At 35.3% G+C, this 20,496-nt stretch overlaps 1 protein-coding gene across 9 annotated transcripts in view; it reads right to left on the bottom strand.

The window, feature by feature from the left end:
• Nucleotides 1-20,496, bottom strand: part of PRKCI (protein kinase C iota) — a 79,870-nt gene that overhangs the window by 8,949 nt on the left and 50,425 nt on the right. For all 9 annotated transcript variants that reach the window (XM_060149978.1, XM_060149980.1, XM_060149983.1 and 6 more), the window contains 7 exons: nt 12,704-12,880; nt 10,908-11,005; nt 10,069-10,155; nt 8,322-8,457; nt 2,809-2,896; nt 1,638-1,763; nt 391-470 (listed from right to left, as the gene is read on the bottom strand). In XM_060149978.1, the coding sequence (XP_060005961.1) occupies nt 391-470; nt 1,638-1,763; nt 2,809-2,896; nt 8,322-8,457; nt 10,069-10,155; nt 10,908-11,005; nt 12,704-12,880 (792 nt within the window). The remainder of the gene's footprint in view (nt 1-390; nt 471-1,637; nt 1,764-2,808; nt 2,897-8,321; nt 8,458-10,068; nt 10,156-10,907; nt 11,006-12,703; nt 12,881-20,496) is intronic.

Below are 20,496 nucleotides of genomic sequence, written 5' to 3'. Positions count from 1 at the left end.
TTTGCAGGGAACACTACTGCACTAAGTGCTCAATAAGTTAAGACATTCTATGAATAATAATCTAAAGAAAACTGAAAAACAGAGCCGAAAGTACAATTGAGGCTATCCCCAGAGATGCAATTTTTCCCTGAGTACATGGTATTTTTCATTTACATTAAAAACACCATATGTAATATAAAGCTGGGGGTAAATTATATTGGCAAAATGGAAAGAACACCTCACCTCAGGATCTAATTCTGTCAACCTACGCTTTGCTGAAGAGACAAGTTCCAGATCTAACTGAAAAATTACATACTCTGATGTTTTGGAATTTTACGTTGCCTGAACCTCTCCTTACCAGCTTCATTTGTATAGAGATAAATCACTAAAGATTTTATACACAATTTATACCTTGTTGAGGAAGCTCTTCAGGACACTTGCAGCTTTTACAGACAAAGAACGTGGTATGCGAATTTGTTTTTCCAAAATAACTAGAAAGATAAAATTTACGGCGTTATATTTAACTTTTACAGGGCTTTAATCTTTATATTTTTATTATGAGGTACTTAAGGCATTCTAGCAGAAAAAAACAAAAACATTACATACACTACCTAAGTATCCTGTGTACTTTCCCAGTCCCATTCCTCTCCTTCCTTCTCAGAGACAGCCTCTATCTACTCTGAACAGTTTTTATCATTATATGCATATGTTTTATTCTTTGACTACCTTACCTTAGTTTCCTCATCTGTAAAATTGGAATAAAAATAATACCTGATTCATTGGGGTGTTATGAGGTTTAAATGAGTTAGTATCTGTAAAATGTGTGGCACATATTACTAAATTCGATTTTATTAGACGTTGCCAAATTATTCTCCAAAGCTGTTCTGTCCATTTTCACTCCATTTTCATTTCACACCAGAGTTCCAGTTGCTCCATATCCTCACCAGCACTAGTATTATCAGACCTTAAAGTTTTTGCCAAATGTGTAGGTAGAAAATGGTAGCTCATTAATATTTTCATGTGCACACCCCTAATTAGCAGTGAGGTTGAACGTCTTTCCATATATTCCACAGTCAGCTGGATTTCCTATGACATGAAATATCCATTCATTTCCTGTGACGGCCTTAATTATGAAATGTAGAATTTTATGACAGTCTTCGCACTTCTTTGGACTGTGTGTTGGTTGGGGAGGGGTCCTTGTGCTTGTCTGCTTGTTTCCGTTCTGTTCAATTCTTTGTATTTCCAATTGTGGGGCTTTTTTCTTCACCTTTTGATCCCTCTTATCTTCTTGGTACTCTACTTTTTCCCCATATTTCTGTTGGACTTATGCATTCAGCCTTGTGGTCCAGGTGAAAAGACTGTCCTCTCCAGCTACACAATTCTTTCCTCCAATCTCTGTGATGTACAATCTGAAGGAACCTCTTTGTTATGATTTTGAGTATGAGAAGGTAACTGGCAAATGTGAACAGACTAAGAGGTAGGAAGGATAGATCAAAACAACAACAACAACAAAAACAAACTCAAAGCCTCACGTGTTAAGGACTATATTGTCCAGATTATTCTCCTCTTTCTTACTCAAAGTAATAACTTGAGCCATCCTCATTCATGCTCTAGAATAGATTATTCACAGTGAATCTCTGTAAAACACTGCAAATTACCTTGAAAAAGATAATCCTCTGTGTTCTGATCAGGGTTATCAGAGCTCCCAACAATATCAAATGGAGACCTTCCTGCCATCATCTCAAACATTAGTACTCCAAGAGCCCACCAGTCGACGCTGAAACCTTCAAAAAGAAATTTTAAAGCAACAAATTATCCATTCTGCATTCTAAAAAGTCAGTCATTTGAGATTCATTTTATTACATAATAAAAAAATAAACATAATGAAAAAGTAAACTCGAAATGCATTACAACTATCATGGTAGGCATGGAGGATTCTAGGAATATTTCACTTAACAAAAAGGGGAGGTACCTAAAAGCTAACTTTAAAAATAAAATATAAAAAAAAAATAAAAAATAAATAAAATAAAATATGGAAAATGGAACATAAGTTTCGCTTCCCCAATATGTCTGTAATTTCAGACTCATAGTCTGTATCTAATATTTTGTTTTGAGGATATAATGAAAGTGTATTTGAGAATAACCTTCCTTGATCTGAAACGTGATCTTCTGCTAGCTGACTGAAGATCCTTGAAGGACTTTGGAACTGGATTATGAGCAGCTATCAGAAATACCCATCCTCCTTTACAGCTGCTGGAATCAAAGGGCCAGAACCCAAAGGGTCAAATGTTTTCTTGAGATAAACATATCTTCTGGTTCCTGGCGAGCAGGCAATCTTTCCTCCATCTTTCAGATTCCTGGGGGAAATACCCTAGGAAATCTGAACCATCTTCCAGAGGTTTATGACTCTGGAGTCACATGGCTGATTAAATCCCAACTCTGCCACTTTCCAGCTACATGACCTTGGGCAAGTTATTTAACCTTTCTGTACATCAGTTTCCTTGTTTGCAAAATGTGAATTAACAGTGCTTACCTCATAGGATTATTAAGAGGATTAACAGTTAACATATGCAAACTGCTTAGAATAGTGCCTAGTACTCTTAAGTGCTTGCTACTAATAAAATATTATTCAAATTTGCACCCCCAAATACTGCCAAGGTCCCACCATCTCTGATTTCAGAATTTGGGGGTTTTATGTAGGTTTTAAGAAGATCAAGAAAGTTTATGTTAATAAGCTCAGTATTGAAATACTATAGTGTACTATAATGCAATTGGTACCATATTTAACCACCCTTCTAGCACATAGCCAAAATACCACCAATTTATTACCATAATCTTCTCCTCGTAAAATTTCAGGAGCAATGTAATTAGGAGTACCACAGAAAGTGCTGGTTGTATCTCCTGGCCGTAATCCTTCCTTTTATTTAAAAAAAAGAAAAAAAATAATAAGATGCAAAATCTGTTTTAAATTCACCTCTTTTATTTCATCTATCATATAAGGTCAGCATCTATAGGTAATATATTGAGCTTAAATAAAATATCACTAGCACAGTTGCCTTTACTATTAAAATCATGGGTTGCTACTAAATACCTTAAAAAAAACCTGTCCTCATTAGATGTAGGTAAACAGTTCAATTAAGATAAAAACTGCACTTAAAATAATTTATACTCAAGTAAAATTATAATAGAAAAACTTAAATTACATGAGTAAAAGGAATCATATTTTATGAAGAAAAGAAGCTCTTTAAATCCCACCTCCTAACACAACCACTGCTGGCATTATGATGTTTCCCTTCTGGTCACTTCTCCTAAGGCACACGTTTTTTGGTTTTGTATTTTAATAGCTACAGGATGGAGGAAATTAAGGTAAAACACACTAATATGTATAAATAGAGAAACTACACAATAACAAATGGAACAATCACCAAGAAGTTAAAACAAACTTGTATGCAGCTAACAACACAGCCTCAAAATACAACTAGTAAAAATGGACAAAATTATTAAGAGGACTTCACAATCCCTGCTATTGCCTGAATGTTTACGTGCCCCTAATATTCTTACGCTGAAGCCCTAATGTGATAGCATTGTGGGGGGGGGGGCTTTGGGGAGGTAATTAGATCGTAAGGTTTGAGCCCCATGATGGGATTCATGTTCTTATAAGAAGAGAAAGAGAGCTAGCCCCTTTCTCTCTCCCCACCATTTGAGGATACAACGGGAAGACAGCCATCTGCAAACCATGAAGAATGCCTTTACTCTTCTGCAAACCAGGAGGGGTGCCTTCAGACATCAAATCTGCCAGCACCTTCATCTTGGACTTCCCAGTCTCCAGAACCATGAGAAATAAGTGTTTGTTGCTTAAGCCACCTAATCTGTAGTACCTTGTTATAGCAGCCTGGACTGATAGTACAATCCCCAATCATGACAGGTAATTTTAACACATTTATATCAAAAAATGGTAGGTCATACCAACAAAAAAATTAGTAAGCAGAGAAAGATTTGGACAAACGCTAGATTTAAAATATGTATAGTTTATATACATATAGAATATATCTATCTACGTGTATGTGTGGAGAAACGGAAAAGGAGGGAGAGACTCCTTGAATGCAAAACAGAGATTACATACCCTTTTTAAAGTACATTTGGGATACTGACCAAATACTAAGGCATAAAAGAAACCTCAATAAATTTCAAAGGACTAGTATCATTCAGACCATTCTTGCGCCACAGGCAATTAAATGAGAAAGAGCCAAAACAATCTTGAGAAAGAAAAGAGTTGGAGGAATCAAGCTCCCTGACTTCAGAGTATACTACAAAGTTACAGTAATGAAAACAGTGTGCTACTGGCACAAAAACAGACACATAGATCAATGGAACAGAAAGAGAGAGTCCATAAATAAGCCCATTCACTTGTGGTTAATTAGTCTATGAAAAAGGAAACAAAAGTATACAATGGAGAAAAGACAGTCTCTTCAATTAGTGGTGCTGGAAAAACAGGACATCTACATGTAAAAGAATGAAATTAGAATATTTTCGCACACCATATACAAAAATAAACTCAAAATGGATTGAAGACCTAAATATAAGACCAGAAACCACAAAACTCCTAAAAGAAAACATAGGCAGAATACTCTTTGACATATATTGTACCAATATATACATATTTTTGATCTATCTTCTAAGGCAAAGGAAACAAAAGCAAAAATAAACAAATGGGACCTAATTAAACTTAAAAGTTTTTGCACAGCAAAGGAAACCACTGACAAAATACTACTGGAATACTACTCAGCCACAAAAACGAATGAGATTTTGCCATTAACAACAACATAGATAGACTTGGAGGGTTATTATGCTATTGAAATAAGTCAGACAGAGAAAGACAAATACTGTATGCTATCACTTATACGTGGAATTTAAAAAATAAAACAAACAAATGAATATGGTAACAACAACAAAAACAGACTCACAGATACAGAGAATAAACTAGTGGCTACCAGTGGGGAGAGGGAGAGGGAGAAGGAAGGGACAAAATAGAGATAGGAGATTAAGAGGCACAAACTACTATGTATAAAATAAATAAGCTACAAGGGTATATTGTACAGCACAGGGAATATAGTCCAATTTTATAATAACTATAAATGGACTACAATCTTTAAAAACCGTAAATCACTATGTTGTACATCTGAAACTTACATAATACTATAAATCAACCATACCTCAATTAAAACTAAAAATAATAAAAAGATAGTCTAAATACAAGCTGAATAATACTAAATATACAATTAAGCGTCTGCTTTTTTTACTTTATAGCTATGTAATTTCCCATGTAATTACAGACTTCGTATTACTAATAACTACAAATCCAACTCAACATATGTACCTAGAATCTAACCATTTCCCTATTGTTAAATTACATGGTACAAAATTCCAAACAAAAAGGTTGGGGGGGAAGATATACACTAAGAATCAAGCCTTCCTCCCATTCTTGTCCCTGACGCATCCAGTTCCAGCTCCCTAGGGACAGCCACTGTCATGAGGTTCTTATGTGTTCCTACAGAGATATTCTGGGCGTGATGTATGTATCTGTCTTCAAATTTTACACTATTATATATAACACTAACACAAACATCTAGAAGAAATATTTAGTAATATATGTTGTGACTCCAAGGATTTTTAAAGATCTCTAACAGGGATATATATGTTATTTTTGTATACAGGCATACATGGAGATACTGCAGTTTGCTTTCAGACCCCCATTTATGACATCACAATAAATTGAGTCACATGAATATTTTTGGTTTCCCAGTGCATATAAAAATTATGTTTACACTACACTGTAATCTATTAAGTGTGCAAAAGCATTATGTCTAAAAAACAAAGTGAATACCTTAAATAAAAAATACTTTAAACACAACATTGTAAATCAACTATATTTCAATAAAAATTTTAAAAAAAGCTTTATTGCTAAAAAATGCTAACAAGAACTTCCCCTGGTGGTCCAGTGGTTAAGAATCTGCCTTCCAACGCAGGGAATGAGGGTTCAATCCCTGGTCGGGGAACTAAGATCCCACATGCGGCAGGGCAACTAAGTCTGCATGCTGCAACTACTGAGCCCACATGCTCTGGAGCCCATGCACCACAACTAGAGAGAAGCCTGCGCGCTGCAGCAAAAGATTCTGTGTGCTGCAACTAAGACCCAGTGCAGCCAAAAATAAATAAATAATAAATAAATAAATATTAAAAAAAATGCTAACCATCATCTGACAACACAGGGTTGCCAAAAAACATCAACTTGTAGAAAACGCAATATCTGTGAAGCACAGTAAAATGAAGTATGCCTGTACAAAGAAATATGAATGTGATTTAAGTTGTTTTGTATTATGGGCAATGGCTTGACATACAGTCTCATGGTGAGTGACACGCACTTTCAAGGTAAGACTCAGAGGCAAGGGATGCAGTCTGTTAACTTGTAAAAGAATTATACTAAATCATTCACCTTTTGACTGGATATCTGAACATAGGCCCATCAGCTAAATTATTTACAGCATAACATAGATATTATTATAACACACCCTGCTGATAAAAAATAGTTAAAGGCACATCAATTCACAAAATAGCTGGTTTTTCAGTCAATTAAAAAGAATCAATGTTCATAAAATATTCCAAACATAACTCTGAAGATGTTAATTGCAGTTTTCATATGGCTCCAGTCATCACTATTCTCTGCATTCTTTTTAAACTTTTTAAATACATTTTATAAAGTCTTTATTGAATTTGCTACAATATTGCTTCTGTTTTATGTTTTGGTATTTTGGCCACAAGGCATGTGGGATCTTAGCTCCCCGATCAGGGATCAGACTTGCACCCCCTGCATTGGAAGGCGAAGTCTTAACCACTGGAACGCCAGGGAAATCCCTCTTTTTTTTTTTTTTTAATATTTATTTATTTAGGCGACGCAGGATCTTCATTGCCGAGTACGTGATCTTTAGTTGTGGCATGCAGGATCTAGTTCCCTGACCAGGGATCAAACCCGGACGCCCTCCACTGGGAGAGTGGAGTCTTAACCGCTGGACCACCAGGGAAGTCCCTGCATTCTTTATATAAAAGTATCTAGTGAGAAACTGAAGAAATTAAATTAATTAAACCTGGAGAAACTGAAAAAAAACTTGAATGATTTAGATTTACCAAAGAATAATTATAAGGAAAAAAAATTTATCCAATATATGCCTAAGGTCAGACATTAGTTAAGTTTAAATACTGATGTTAAGTCATAAGATAAAAACATTCAAATTTCCAGCGGATTTATTTCCCATAAGGTTTAACATCGGGCGTAAATATGTTAGTTGGAAAAGAAACAAAGTACTGTTGGTTAAGTCTCTGAACACAAGTTCCAATCCTGGTGTTATTTCCTACTAATAACACCAAATAGCTCCTGGAGAAGGAGGCAGAAAAGGAGGTAAGCAAGACAACCAACTTAAAGAACTACTGAATAAAACCTCTCAGATTTATCAAAGATCGTGATTAATTTGATTGAGGATCTCTGAAAAGAATGGGAATATATAACAAACCATTATTATTTTTCATTAAGAGTAACAAAAAGATCAAGTGATTTTTCTCTAATAATATCTTCCAGGCAAAACAGGATGCCCAAATTTCTTTGAATAAAAAGAACCAGGCTCTGGAGGCACTTCCCTCAGGTGAAGGGGGAAAGGCAAATAACACATTCACATGCTTGTTGGCAAATTCACTGTGTGAAGATAATTCGGTCCCAGCTATTTTGACAAGGAGAGTAGCCCCCTACACATCTCCTGGAAAAAGGCTGGACCCGTAAATGAAACATTGTTACAAAAAGAATAAAACACCAAGAAATAAAGGACATGTCCTGAGAGTAACTAAAATTCTTATTTTGCTTTATTGAATTTTATGTCAGATATTTAAATTTAAATATATAAAAAATGTTAGATTTCCCAGGAAAATCTTGAGTGCATCATTAAGAGTCACAATTAAACGGCAAAAACTGGAAGGTGATATGCAAGCAGTTTTACAGTTGTGGGTTTGTAGACAGTTTTTACCTCCAAGTTTTCTTCAATAGTGTCACAACTTTGAAGATAAAAAATTACAGAAAATAAAAATAACTTAACTCTTATAGCACATATAATGCTCACAGAAAATATGGAATTTTGTAAATGGCTAGGAAATCAGTGCATTTGTCTTTGTTTAGGATACTTTTTGGAATTCTAGCACAAAGTAGCACTTATTTCCCCATCATTAAATATAAAGTTATTTGACTGAAACAATTTCCTGAGCTGCTGAGATCTTCTGAATAACTAGAAATTTCCCCTCACCTTACACATGCCATAGTCAGTGAGTTTAATGTGTCCTTCAGAGTCCAGCAACACGTTGTCCAATTTCAAATCTCTATAAATTATCCCCCGTTCATGAAGATAATTTAATGCTAGACTGATTTCTGCGGAGTAAAATCTAAAATAAAATGAAAAATTACTCATTTGATTCAAATTTTTAAATTGTGGTAAGTGCCTACAGAAAGGTATTTAAATCCTACTCTCATCTGCAAACCAGAACATCAAAATCATGTCAAAAGATTTTTTTCTCTCAATGTTTTTAGGAACAGTACCAAAACACAAATTGAAGCGCCACTTTAAGATAGCTGAGCCCTAAACACAATTATAAAGTCCCAATCTAAATTAAACCCATACTTTTCATAAGGTTTAATTTGAAAGTCTCAAGCAGGGATTCTTAATCTGGGCCCTCGGATGGACTTCAGAAAGTCCACACTCCTACAAATGGACGCAAGCAGAATTTGGTGGTAAGCAGAATTTTTGACCTGAATAATGAAAATGAAACACCCTAGCTGGTTTTGGGCTGCTTTGGTGAATGTTATCATGATCATGTCTGGAGGTACATAATACACACCTTCCAGCTACTTAATTCTAAGAATAGGGAACTTGAGCTCTTATCCTATACTCTGGTTCCTAGAAAAGCAAAGATGATATAAAACCAGAACGGGCACTTTAATACAATAAAAACAAGACTATTTTCCCCAAGTCCAGCTGAACAAACAAGGAACAAATACCGGCTATATTCACAATTCAAAATATCATCTGTGGCTTTGCCATGAAGGGTGACCATTTGCTAAAGCCTACATAAATAATGAACATACAGTAAATTAAACAACAACAACAACAGCAGTTTGGCCCCGAGACAGAGTAATACACTTTATATCTTCTTATAAAATTGAAAGCTATTATCTCTTTTTTACAAGAAATATCAATGAATAGCGAGATTTCCACTAAATAAGTTATTTTTTAAAATGAATCTCTAACCTTCGTTACATACATATACAAACTCACATGCTTCATTTTGGCATTACTCTCGTGAAGTGCAAAAGGGTAGAATTACTGCTAATTATGAGTAAAAAACAAAATAAAACATGGCACTCATGGATTAAACTTCTTATCCTTCCCCACCTAAGTCCTCCAACAATTTACAATCCTGTATAAGAATATCAGATTAAGGGCACTAAACAAATAAATGATATTTAATACTCTTTTCTCTTATTAATCAACATGTATGGGATCAGAGGGGGGGGAAGCCAAAGCCAGAACAATTCAGAAATTATAATTATGGAAGAACAGTCGATTACATAATAGGTTAAGAGGAATTGTTTTATTACTCTCAAGTATATATGAATAATAATCTTCTAATGAAAAACTGTCAGCAATCACTGCAAACTTGATAAGATTAATAAGTGTTTATAAATTCATTAATTATCTTAGTGGCTGATACTGAATAGAGAAAATATTTGAAAATAATTGAGTTTCGTAGACTAAAGGTTTCCGCTTTAACATTGTTTATACTTCTCAATTGCTTATAATTATATTATTATATATGTAATATGTATCACATTATAATATAATTTAACTGTTAGCTTAGCCTTTACATGACTTATAAAGAATTAGTTCGTATCAAAATAAATGATTTATCTACTGTTTTCAACCACTGGCATATAAAAAGTCCCATAGCTCCTCCCACCAAACTTCAACACAAGCAAACAATAAACAAAAAACTTACCTGGCATGTTCTTCAGGAAGTTTTCTTTGTCGCTGCATATGAAACATTAGATCTCCTCCATTAACATACTCTATGACAAAGAACAATCTAAAAAACAGAAGAGAACACATGAAACCAAGATCCAAAATAAGGTGGTGTAACTTTGCATTTTAAAACTATAGAGACCAGTCACAGCATAGAGAGCATTCTACATGATTCACCCTTAACAAAAATTCCAGGAATTTGGTGGAAACGAAGGGTGATTGGAGTAGAAAGCTGTTTAATCATAGAAGATACAAGAAAGTAAATCAGAAAGATAATTTGTAACCTGCTACTTCTATTCTAAAGTATTGGGTTGGCCAAAAAGTTCGTTTGGGTTTTTCCATAAGATCTTAATGAAAAGCCCGAATGAACTTTGTGGCCAAGCCAATAGTACCATTTGCAATCCAGAGCTCTCACTCCCACCCCAGTTTTAGAATGTGCAATGTGTAAGTCATTTTCAACTGTCACTTAAGGCAAAAGAAGTTAGAATCTATCCCCTTAATTAAACTCTAGGAACATTTAAGTCCTATAACTAGAATCTTGGTGATATTTAAAAGGTTGGATTTCTACTGCCATAATTAGGACCTGGCTATTTTTTTTTTTTTTTTTTTGCCTAAAGCAGGTAATTTCCTAATGCTGATCCAGTGTCAAATTGATATCACTGGTTGGAGTATGAGTAGCAGGAAATTACAAGCATACTGTTGTGTCTGTCTCCATGTGACTTCCACTTCAGGAATTACTGTAGAAAGGGGTTCTTATTGTGTAATATACCAAAATGTGTAAAACCCAGGTATCATTCCATTATCTTTCAATCTTACCTGCTTTCTGTCTGGAAGCAAGAATGCAGCCCAACAAGAAAAGGGTGATTAGATGCCTGCTCAAAAACATGCTTCTCTGTCTGTACCCAGTCAATATCCTATTTTAAAATACAAAAGAAATCTATGTCAAACTGAAATGATATCATCAAAACTATGATAAATTTGTTCTTAGTAATTCTATTACCATAAATGCAATTATTAACTAACTAGGCTAAATATCAAAAGCATTGATAATCATGAAATAGTAATTTATATACAAAGAGAAAATACTACCAGTAAATCTTTCGATATTATGCAACACTCTAGAAAACTTTACAAAGCTCAAGTACTTGCCCTTGATAATAATATGGTTTGATTTTTATTTTTAAAAAATCTAATAATCCTCAGATAACTTTATTTATCTGGCTGTGTTAGGTCTTCATTGCTGCACGCAGCCTTTCTCGAGTTGTGGTGAGCAGGGGCTACTCTTCGTTGTGGTGCACGGGCTTCTCATTGTTGTGGCTTCTCTTGTTGCAGAGCACGGGCTCTAGGCGTGCAGGCTTCAGGAGTTGTGGCGTGTGGGCTCAGTAGTTGTGGCTCAGTAACAGTCCATTGTATATATGTAACACATCTTCCTTATCCATTCATTTGCTGGTGGACATTTAGGCTGTTTCCATGTCTTGGCTATTGTGAATAGTGCTGCTATGAACATAGGGGTGCATGCATCTTTATGAATTACAGTTTTGTCCGGATATATGGCCAGGAGTGGGATTGCTGGGTCATGTGGCAATTCTATTTTTAGTTTTTTAAGGACCCTCCGTACTGTTCTCCATAGTGGCTGTATCAATTTACATTCCCACCAACAGTGCAAGAGGGTTCCCTTTTCTCCACATCCTCTCCAGCATTTGTTTGTAGATTTTCTGATGATGCCCATTCTAACTGGTGTGAGGTCATACTTTATTGTAGTTTTGATTTGCATTTGTCTAATTAGTGATGTTGAGCAGCTTTTCATGTGCCTCTTGGCCATCTGTATGTCTTCTTTGGAGAAATGTCTATTTAGGTCTTCTGCTCATTTTTGGATTGAGTTGCTTGTTTTTTTAATATTGAGCTGCATGAGCTCTATATATATTTTGGAGATTAATCTTTTGTCCATTAATTCATTTGCAAATATTTTTCTCCCATTCTGAGGGTTGTCTTTTCTTCTTGTTTATAGTTTCCTTTGCTGTGCAAAAGCTTTTAAGTTTCATTAGGTCCCATTTGTTTATTTTTGTTTTTATTTCCATTACTCTAGGAGGTGGGTCAAAAAAGATCTTGCTGTGATTTATGTCAAAGAGTGTTCTTCCTATGTTTCCTCTCTGAAACAACCATTATTAACACTTAACTTCTACAAACTTACAATTAGTTATATTAAAAATAAATGTGATACTCAAAACTAATTATTTTATTACATGTAACCGTTATCTATGCTCTTGAGGTTATTTACAACTGTTACATCTGTACGTAGTTGTGGCTCACAGGCTCTAGAGTGCAGGCTCAGTAGTTGTGGTGCATGGCCTTAGTTGCTCCGCAGGATATGGGATCCTCTCAGACCAGGGATCGAACCCATGTCCCCTGCACTGGCAGGCGGATTCTTAACCACTGCGCCACCAGGGAAGTCCCCATCAGATAACTTTAAATATACCTTAAATAATCTGTTTGAAGCATGTATTTAGAAAAGTAGGCTGAAATAATAAGCATAAACATTGAGGTTTTTTTCTGAAATAGTACACTTAAGCCAACTTAACAGTTTAGAGGTAATAAAACATCATAGTGCTCACCTCATCATCATTGACAAGCTCCTTTTTCACAACTTTCATTGCATAAATACGATCTGTTTTTTTTAATCGCACCAGTAGTACTTTGGCATAACTTCCTCTTCCTATTACCCGGAGCAAATCAAAATCCTGAAGACCTAAACTGGATGAAGCTTTGCCACTTTCCCTGGTGTTCATTGCCTGTTGAGAACATTTATACCAAACAGTTAAACCTGAAGTATTTTGCATAACACAATATACTTCTAACACCTAGTTATCCCTATAAGATTTTTAAATATTTTCTGATTTAAGTTCTTAGTTTCTTACATCATTCCAAATGATATAATCTAACTACTCAAGAGGTAGGATGAATTCATGAGTTGAGGTCAGAGGGGTGGTGTTAGGAAAGGAGAAGGAGTTGAAATCTGAGAAACATTGAAGGATGTCTTGGAATCTGATAACTTTGGGGTATGGAGGCAGTGGAGACACATGAATAAAAAAATGACACTAACTTCGGTGACTGGGACTCTGAAGGTGCCACTGCTAGAAAAATGAAGTGTGAGCACACGGTAAGATTGACAGAGTTGATGAGATAATGAGCTCGATTTTTCATACTGAAATTAGAAGTTACAATGGGACATCAAGATGAAAGAGTCTGCCAGAAGCTTAATGTATGAAATCTGAGTTAAGCTACAGGCAGAAAACAAGCATGAGGCAGTTCAGCTAATGTAAAACATTCTTTGCTATACAATACCAAGACTCCTGTGGAATGACAAAGTCAGCCCTGTAATTCATTCACAAGTAGAAACTTAGGCTTCTGGAAATTTATAAAGAAGACTAAAGATAATCTTTTATTAGATGCCTGCAAAATTCCCAGCATACAACCAACAGATATACTCATGAGAATTAAGTACGAATTTTCTGAAGTGAAGAGTATCAGCAAAAGCAAGGAGCAAATTTTCAGAAAGATAAACTAGTAAGCACAAAACAGGAAAGAAAAAAGTATTATGAAAATTGAAGGAGGATGATTATCCAAAACAAAATTTAGAAATAATAATTTGACTTGGTAATAAGAATAAATAAAAAGGAGTGAAAGAAACCAGATTAGGGCAGATTAAGAAAGCAGAAAATGGTAAAAAGATAAAGCAATGTATAGACTTTAAATATGGTTAACTGGAAGCTATAAAAGAGAATCAAATGGAATGAAAGCACAGTTCCTTCACATAAACAATAATAAGGCTGAATGAAATGACAGAAGCCAGAAGACAGTGGAATGTCACCTTTTAAATGGCTTACCCCCTCCCTCCCTTGCTTATCTACAATCCTACAGCCTGTAAAAATAGCCTTCAAAATGAAAATGAAATAAATACATTTTCAGACAAACAAAAACTAAGGAAATCTGTCACTAGTTGGTTCTCACTCAAGGAAATATTGAGTTCTTCAAGAAGAAGAAAGATGATCTCATATGGAAGGCAAACACACAGAACAAAAAGAATAAAATGTGGATAAACCTAAATAAGGATTGACTGTTTAAAAACACTAACACACACATACAGAATTTTAAAATATGACCAAAATAGCAATAAAGACAGGAAGGGAGCATGAGTGAATTTAAAGTGTTCTAAGGTCCTTGCATATCTTGGAAAATGGTAAAAAGTATTATTAATAATTTCTATTGAATTTAAATAAGTTAAGGGTATAAGATGCAATCTCTAGAACAACCAGTAATAAAAAAGCAAAAGAATGCGAAACAAGCTAAAAGAGGTGAGGAAAAAAAAAAATTAACCCAAAAGAAGGCTAGAAAAGTAACATAACAGATGATACAGAAAACATAGTAAATTGGTAGATTTAAATACAAATAAGTTGTTAGTTTAAATATACTTACATTAAACGTAACAATACATAAATATTAAAACACACTAAATACTACAGCTAAGGACTATCAAACCAGAGGGGGAAGTCCAATTCTATGATGTTAATAAGATATATATGTGTACAGAAATGTTCAAAGTAAAAGGGTAAGAAACTATATACCATGTAATCACTAACCAAAAGAGAGCTGTAGCTAAATTAACATGAGACAAAGTAGCTGTAGCCAACTGTGGTAGGCTGACTTCTACGAGGACCCCAGTGATCCCCACCTCCTAGTATTCATGCCCTTGTGTAATCCCCTCGAGTATAGGCTGGACCTAATGACTAGCTTCTGATGAAAAAAATATGGCAAAAATGAAGGGACGGCACTTCTGAGACTAGGTTACAAAAGACTGTGAGGTCTGTTTTGCTGGCATTCAATCTCTGGATCTTATTGCTTGCTTGCTCTGATGAAGCAAACTACCTTGCTGTGAGCTGCCCTATGGAGAGGCCACATGTCAAGGAAGTGAATCCTGCCAACAATGAGGTGAGTAAGTATGGAAGCAGTTTCTTCCTCAGTTGAGCCTTGAGACGACAGCAGTCTTTGCCAGTACACTGACTGCAGCCTCTAAGGGACTCTGAGACAAGAACCTGGATTCCTGACCCACAGAAATTATGACATAATAAATTTTGTTGTTTTAAGCCACTATATTTTAAGGTAATTTGTTACACAGCAATTACTTAACATAAGGACTTTAGGCAACGAAGCATTACTACAAATAGAGAGGGGTATTTCTTTATGAAAAAGCATTAATCCAATGTAAGATACTATGATTCTAAATCTACATGTATTCAATAACATAGCCTCAAAATATGTAAAGCTAAAACTAACAAAACTAAAAGGGATGGGTAAATTCTAAATGAAAACTGTTTGTAGGGAAAGAACATGCAGTCAGTGAGGTAACAGAAGACTGAATAACACTGTTACTACTCTTGACTTAATTGATCTGTATAGAATACTTCACCCAACAACTACAGAATATATTATATTCAAAAATACGTATGGAACATTCACCAATGCCTGTGTGCTTGGTCTTCAATCAAGTTTCAAAAAAGTTCAAAAGACTGAAATCACACAGAATAGAATACATTCTCTGACGTGCAGCAGAATTAAGCTACTCAATACAATAATAAAAAAAATTCCCACGTATTTGAAAATGAATTAGTATATCAATACTTTTAAATAATACATGGATCAAAGAAGAAATCATAATACAGATTAAGATATATTTAAAAGTGAATGACACAGATGGCCAGTAGGCAAATGAAAAGATGCTCAACATCACTAATTATTAGAGAGATGCAAATCAAAGCCACAATGAAATACCACCTCACACCAGTCAGAATGGCCATCACTAAAAAGTCTACAAATAACAAATGCTGGAGAGGGTGTGGAGAAAAGGGAACCGTCCTACACTGTTGGTGGGAATGTAAGTTGGTACAGCCACTATGGAAAACAGTATGGAGGTTCCTTAAAAAGTAAAAATAGAACTACCATATGATCCAGCAATCCCACTACTGGGCATATACCCTGAGAGAACCATAATTCAAAGAGTCATGTACCACAACGTTCATTGCAGCACTATTTACAATAACCAGGACATGGAAGCCACCTAAGTGTCCATCAACAGATGAATGAATAAAGAAGATGTGGTACATATATACCATGGAATACTACCAGCCATAAAAAAAAAAGAGAATGAAATAATGCCATTTGCAGCAACATGGATACAACTAGAGATTATCATACTAAGTCAGAAAGAGAAAGACAAATTCCATATGATATCACTTATTTGTGGAATCTAAAATATGGCATAAATGAACCTATCTACAAAACAGAAACAGACTCATAGACATAGAGAACAGATTTGTGGTTGCCAGGGGCAGGAGGGGGGGTGGGGGAGGGATGGACTAGGAATTTGGGATTAGCAGATGCAAACTATTACATTTAGAATGGATAAACAACAAGGTCCTAATGTATAGCACAGGGAACTATATTCAGTATCCTGTGATAAACCATAACGGAAAAGAATATTAAAAAAAGAATGTATTAAAAAAAAGTGAATGAAAAAAAGCATAAGAAAATAATGAGAAGAGAAATCAATGCAATAGAATAGGATATAAGCATTCAACAAAGAGCCAAAAGTTAGTTCTTTGAAAAGACTAATAAATTGACATCCCCTTGGCAAAACTGATGAAGAAAAAGGGAATGCACAGTAACTTTTTATCAGGAGTAAAAAAGGATATCATTTCATATTCTCAGCAATTAACAACTTTGTGTCAATAAATCTGAAAATTTAGGTTAGACAAATTCCAAGGAATAGCACAAGAGGAAACAGAGAAGCTAAATTGCCCTAGATCTATTCAGAAATAGAACCTAGGATCAAATCCTTCCCACGAAACAAACAAACAAAAAAAATAAACCAAAAAAACCCTCCAGGCCCAGAGTGCTTTTCTGGTGAATTCTTCCAAAAATCTAAGAAAGAAATAATGTCAATCTTATAAGAATTCTCCTTGGGAATAGGAAAAATTCCAAAATCATTTTATGAGCCCAGTATTATTTTGATACCAAAAATTCACAATCCAATACAAAAAGGGAAAATTACAGGTCAATGATTCTTGTTAATAATTTTTTCAAAAACCTAAAATAAATGTTGGCGAATCAGATCTACCAATATACAAAGAGGATTATACATCATGACACAGGGAGTTTATTCCAGAAATGAAAAACAGGCTTAACATTTGAAATTTACTGAAATTGGGCTTCCCTGGTGGTGCAGTGGTTAAGAATCCACCTGCCAACGCAGGAGATACGGGTTCGAGCCGTGGTCGGGGAAGATCCCACATGCCACGGAGCAACTAAGCCCATGCACCACAACTACTGAAGCCTGCGCATCTAGAGCCCACGCTCCACAATAAGAGAAGCCACTGCAATGAGAAGCCCACGCACAGTAGCCCCGCCTGCTGCAACCAGAGAAAGCCCGTGTGCAGCAACAAAGACCCAACACAGCCAAAATAAATAAATAAATTTAAATTTAAAAAAAGAAAGAAATTTACTGAAATTTACACATGATCAACCCCACAAATGCCATAAAATGTTGTTGATAAAATTCAACATCTTTTCAAGATGAAAACAAAAATCTTAGCCAACTAGGAATAGAGACAAACTCCCTCATTCTGATAAGGGTATCTATAGAATAAAAACCTAGAGCAAACATCAAACTTAATGATAAGATATTGGAAGATTTCTGTCTGAGATGTGCAACAAGACAATAATATCTGATTGTTACTTCTTTTCAACATCATGTTGGCCATTTATAGAGGTCCTTGCTAACTCAATAAGGTAAGAAAACTGAAAAAAATCTATAAGATTGGAAAAGGAAGAAATGAAACTGTTATTCATAAGATGATCATATATGTAGAAAATCTAAGAGTATCTTTAGATAGCTATTAGAATTAATAAGTGAATTTAGCAAGGTCTCAGGATACAAGGCAATTTAGGAAAAAAACCTTATTTCCATATAACAATATTAAATAGACAATTAAAGTTTAAAAGAATACCATTTACCTCCAATATCTCTAGTGCAAGAACTTTGAAAACTGTACACTGACAGAAATGAAAGAAGACCTAAGTCAATGGAAGAACGTGTCATGTTCATGGATCGAGGACTTAATATTGTAGATATCACTGTTCCTGAAATTGATCAACAGGTTTGGTTTATTTCCTTGATTCTATGGAAACTAGTGAGCTAATTCTAAAATTTACATGGAAATTCAAAAAGCTAGTAAGAGTAGCCAAGAACAAATTCCTAGAACAAAGTAGAACTTTACTAGATATAAAAGACTTATTATAAACCTATAATAATAATGACAGTATATCAGCATAAGAATAAATAAATGATGGAAAATAAAAAGGAATCCAGAAATAGACCATGTAATAATGGGCATATAATTGATGAAAAGATACCTCTGCAGAATAATGGAGGAAAGTATAGTCTTTTCAATGTCTTCAATAATCTTGGAAAAGACAGAGATTTCTTAAACAGACCCGAAAATCTCTATCCAAAAAAGAACAGACAGATGTAGACAGCCTTCAGAATGGGAGAAAATATTTGCAAAGGAAGCAACTGACAAAGGATTAATCTCCAAAATATACAAGCAGCTCATGCAGCTCAATATCAATAAAACAAACAACCCAATCCAAAAATGGGCAGAAGACCTAAATAGACATTTCTCCAAAGAAGATATACAGACTGCCAACAAACACATGAAAGAATGCTCAACTTCATTAATCATTAGAGAAATGCAAATCAAAACTACAATGAGGTATCACCTCACACCAGTCAGAATGGCCATCATCAAAAAATCTGCAAACAATAAATGTTGGAGAGGGCGTGGAGAAAAGGGAACCCTCTTGCACTGTTGGTGGGAATGTAAACTGATACAGCTACTATGGAGAACAGTATGGAGGTTCCTTAAAAAACTAAAAATAGAATTACCATATGACCCAGCAATCCCACTACTGGGCATATACCCTGAGAAAACCATAATTCAAAAAGAGTCATGGGGGGGCTTCCCTGGTGGCGCAGTGGTTGAGAGTCCGCCTGCTGATGCAGGGGACACGGGTTCATGCCCTGGTCCGGGAAGATCCCACATGCTGCAGAGCGGCTAGGCCTGTGAGCCATGGCCGCTGAGCCTGCGCGTCCAGAGCCTGTGCTCCGCAACAGGAGAGGCCACAACAGTGAGAGGCCCGCGTACAGCAAAAAAAAAAAAAAAAGAGTCATGTTCCACAATGTTCATTGCAGTACCCTTTATAATAGCCAGGACATGGAAGCAACCTAAGTGTCCAGCAACAGATGAATGGATAAAGAAGATGTGGCACATATATACAATGGAATATTATTCAACCATAAAAAGAAACGAAATTGAGTTATTTGTAGTGAGTTGGATGGACCTAGAGTCTGTCATACGGAGTAAAGTAAGTCAGAAAGAGAAAAACAAATACCGTATGCTAACACATATATATGGAATCTAAAAAAAAATGGTTCTGATGAACCTAGGGGCAGGACAGGAATAAAGACGCAGATGTAGAGAATGGACTTGAGGACTCGGGGAGGGGGAAAGGTAAGCTGGGACGAAGTGAGAGAGTAGCACTGACATATAGACACTACCAAATGTAAAATAGATAGCTGATCAGCCCGGTGCTTTGTGACCACCTAGAGGGATGTGATAGGGAGGGTGGGCGGGAGATGCAAGAGGAAGGGGATATGGGGATATATGTATGCATATAGCTGAATCATTTTGTTACACAGCAGAAACTAACACAACATTGTAAAGCAATTATACTCCAATAAAGATGTTAAAAAGAAAAAAATCAAGAACATCTGTTCATCAATGATACCATTATCAGAGTGAAAATACAAGCTATTGAGTGGCAGAATCTATTTGCAATATATAACTGATAAAAGCTTAATGTTGAGAATATACCAAAAACTCCTACAAATCGTTACAACAAAGGCAGACCACTCACTTTTTTTTAAAGAGATATAAACAGACACTTAACTGAAAATTATATCCAAATGGTCAATAAATACATGAAAAGGTACGCAGCAGGGAAATGCACATAAAAACTACAACATTCAACAGGTTGGCTAAAATTTAAAAGACACACTATACAACGTGTTGATAAGGATGTGGAGCAAATCATACTCTCACACATTGCTGGTGAAAGTATAAATTGATACAAGTACTTTGGGAAACTGCTTGGCATTACTTACTAATGTACACGAGACTCAGGAATTCCACTCCTACCTAACAGAAATGCTTAAATATGTGCACCAAACTACGTTTACAAGAATGTTCATAGCAGCATATCATAATAATCCCAATCCAGGGGGGGAGTCAAC

Source organism: Lagenorhynchus albirostris, chromosome 5 (assembly GCF_949774975.1).
Source record: "Lagenorhynchus albirostris chromosome 5, mLagAlb1.1, whole genome shotgun sequence".
NCBI lineage: Eukaryota > Metazoa > Chordata > Mammalia > Artiodactyla > Delphinidae > Lagenorhynchus > Lagenorhynchus albirostris.
This window is presented reverse-complemented; position numbering and strand designations above follow the sequence as displayed.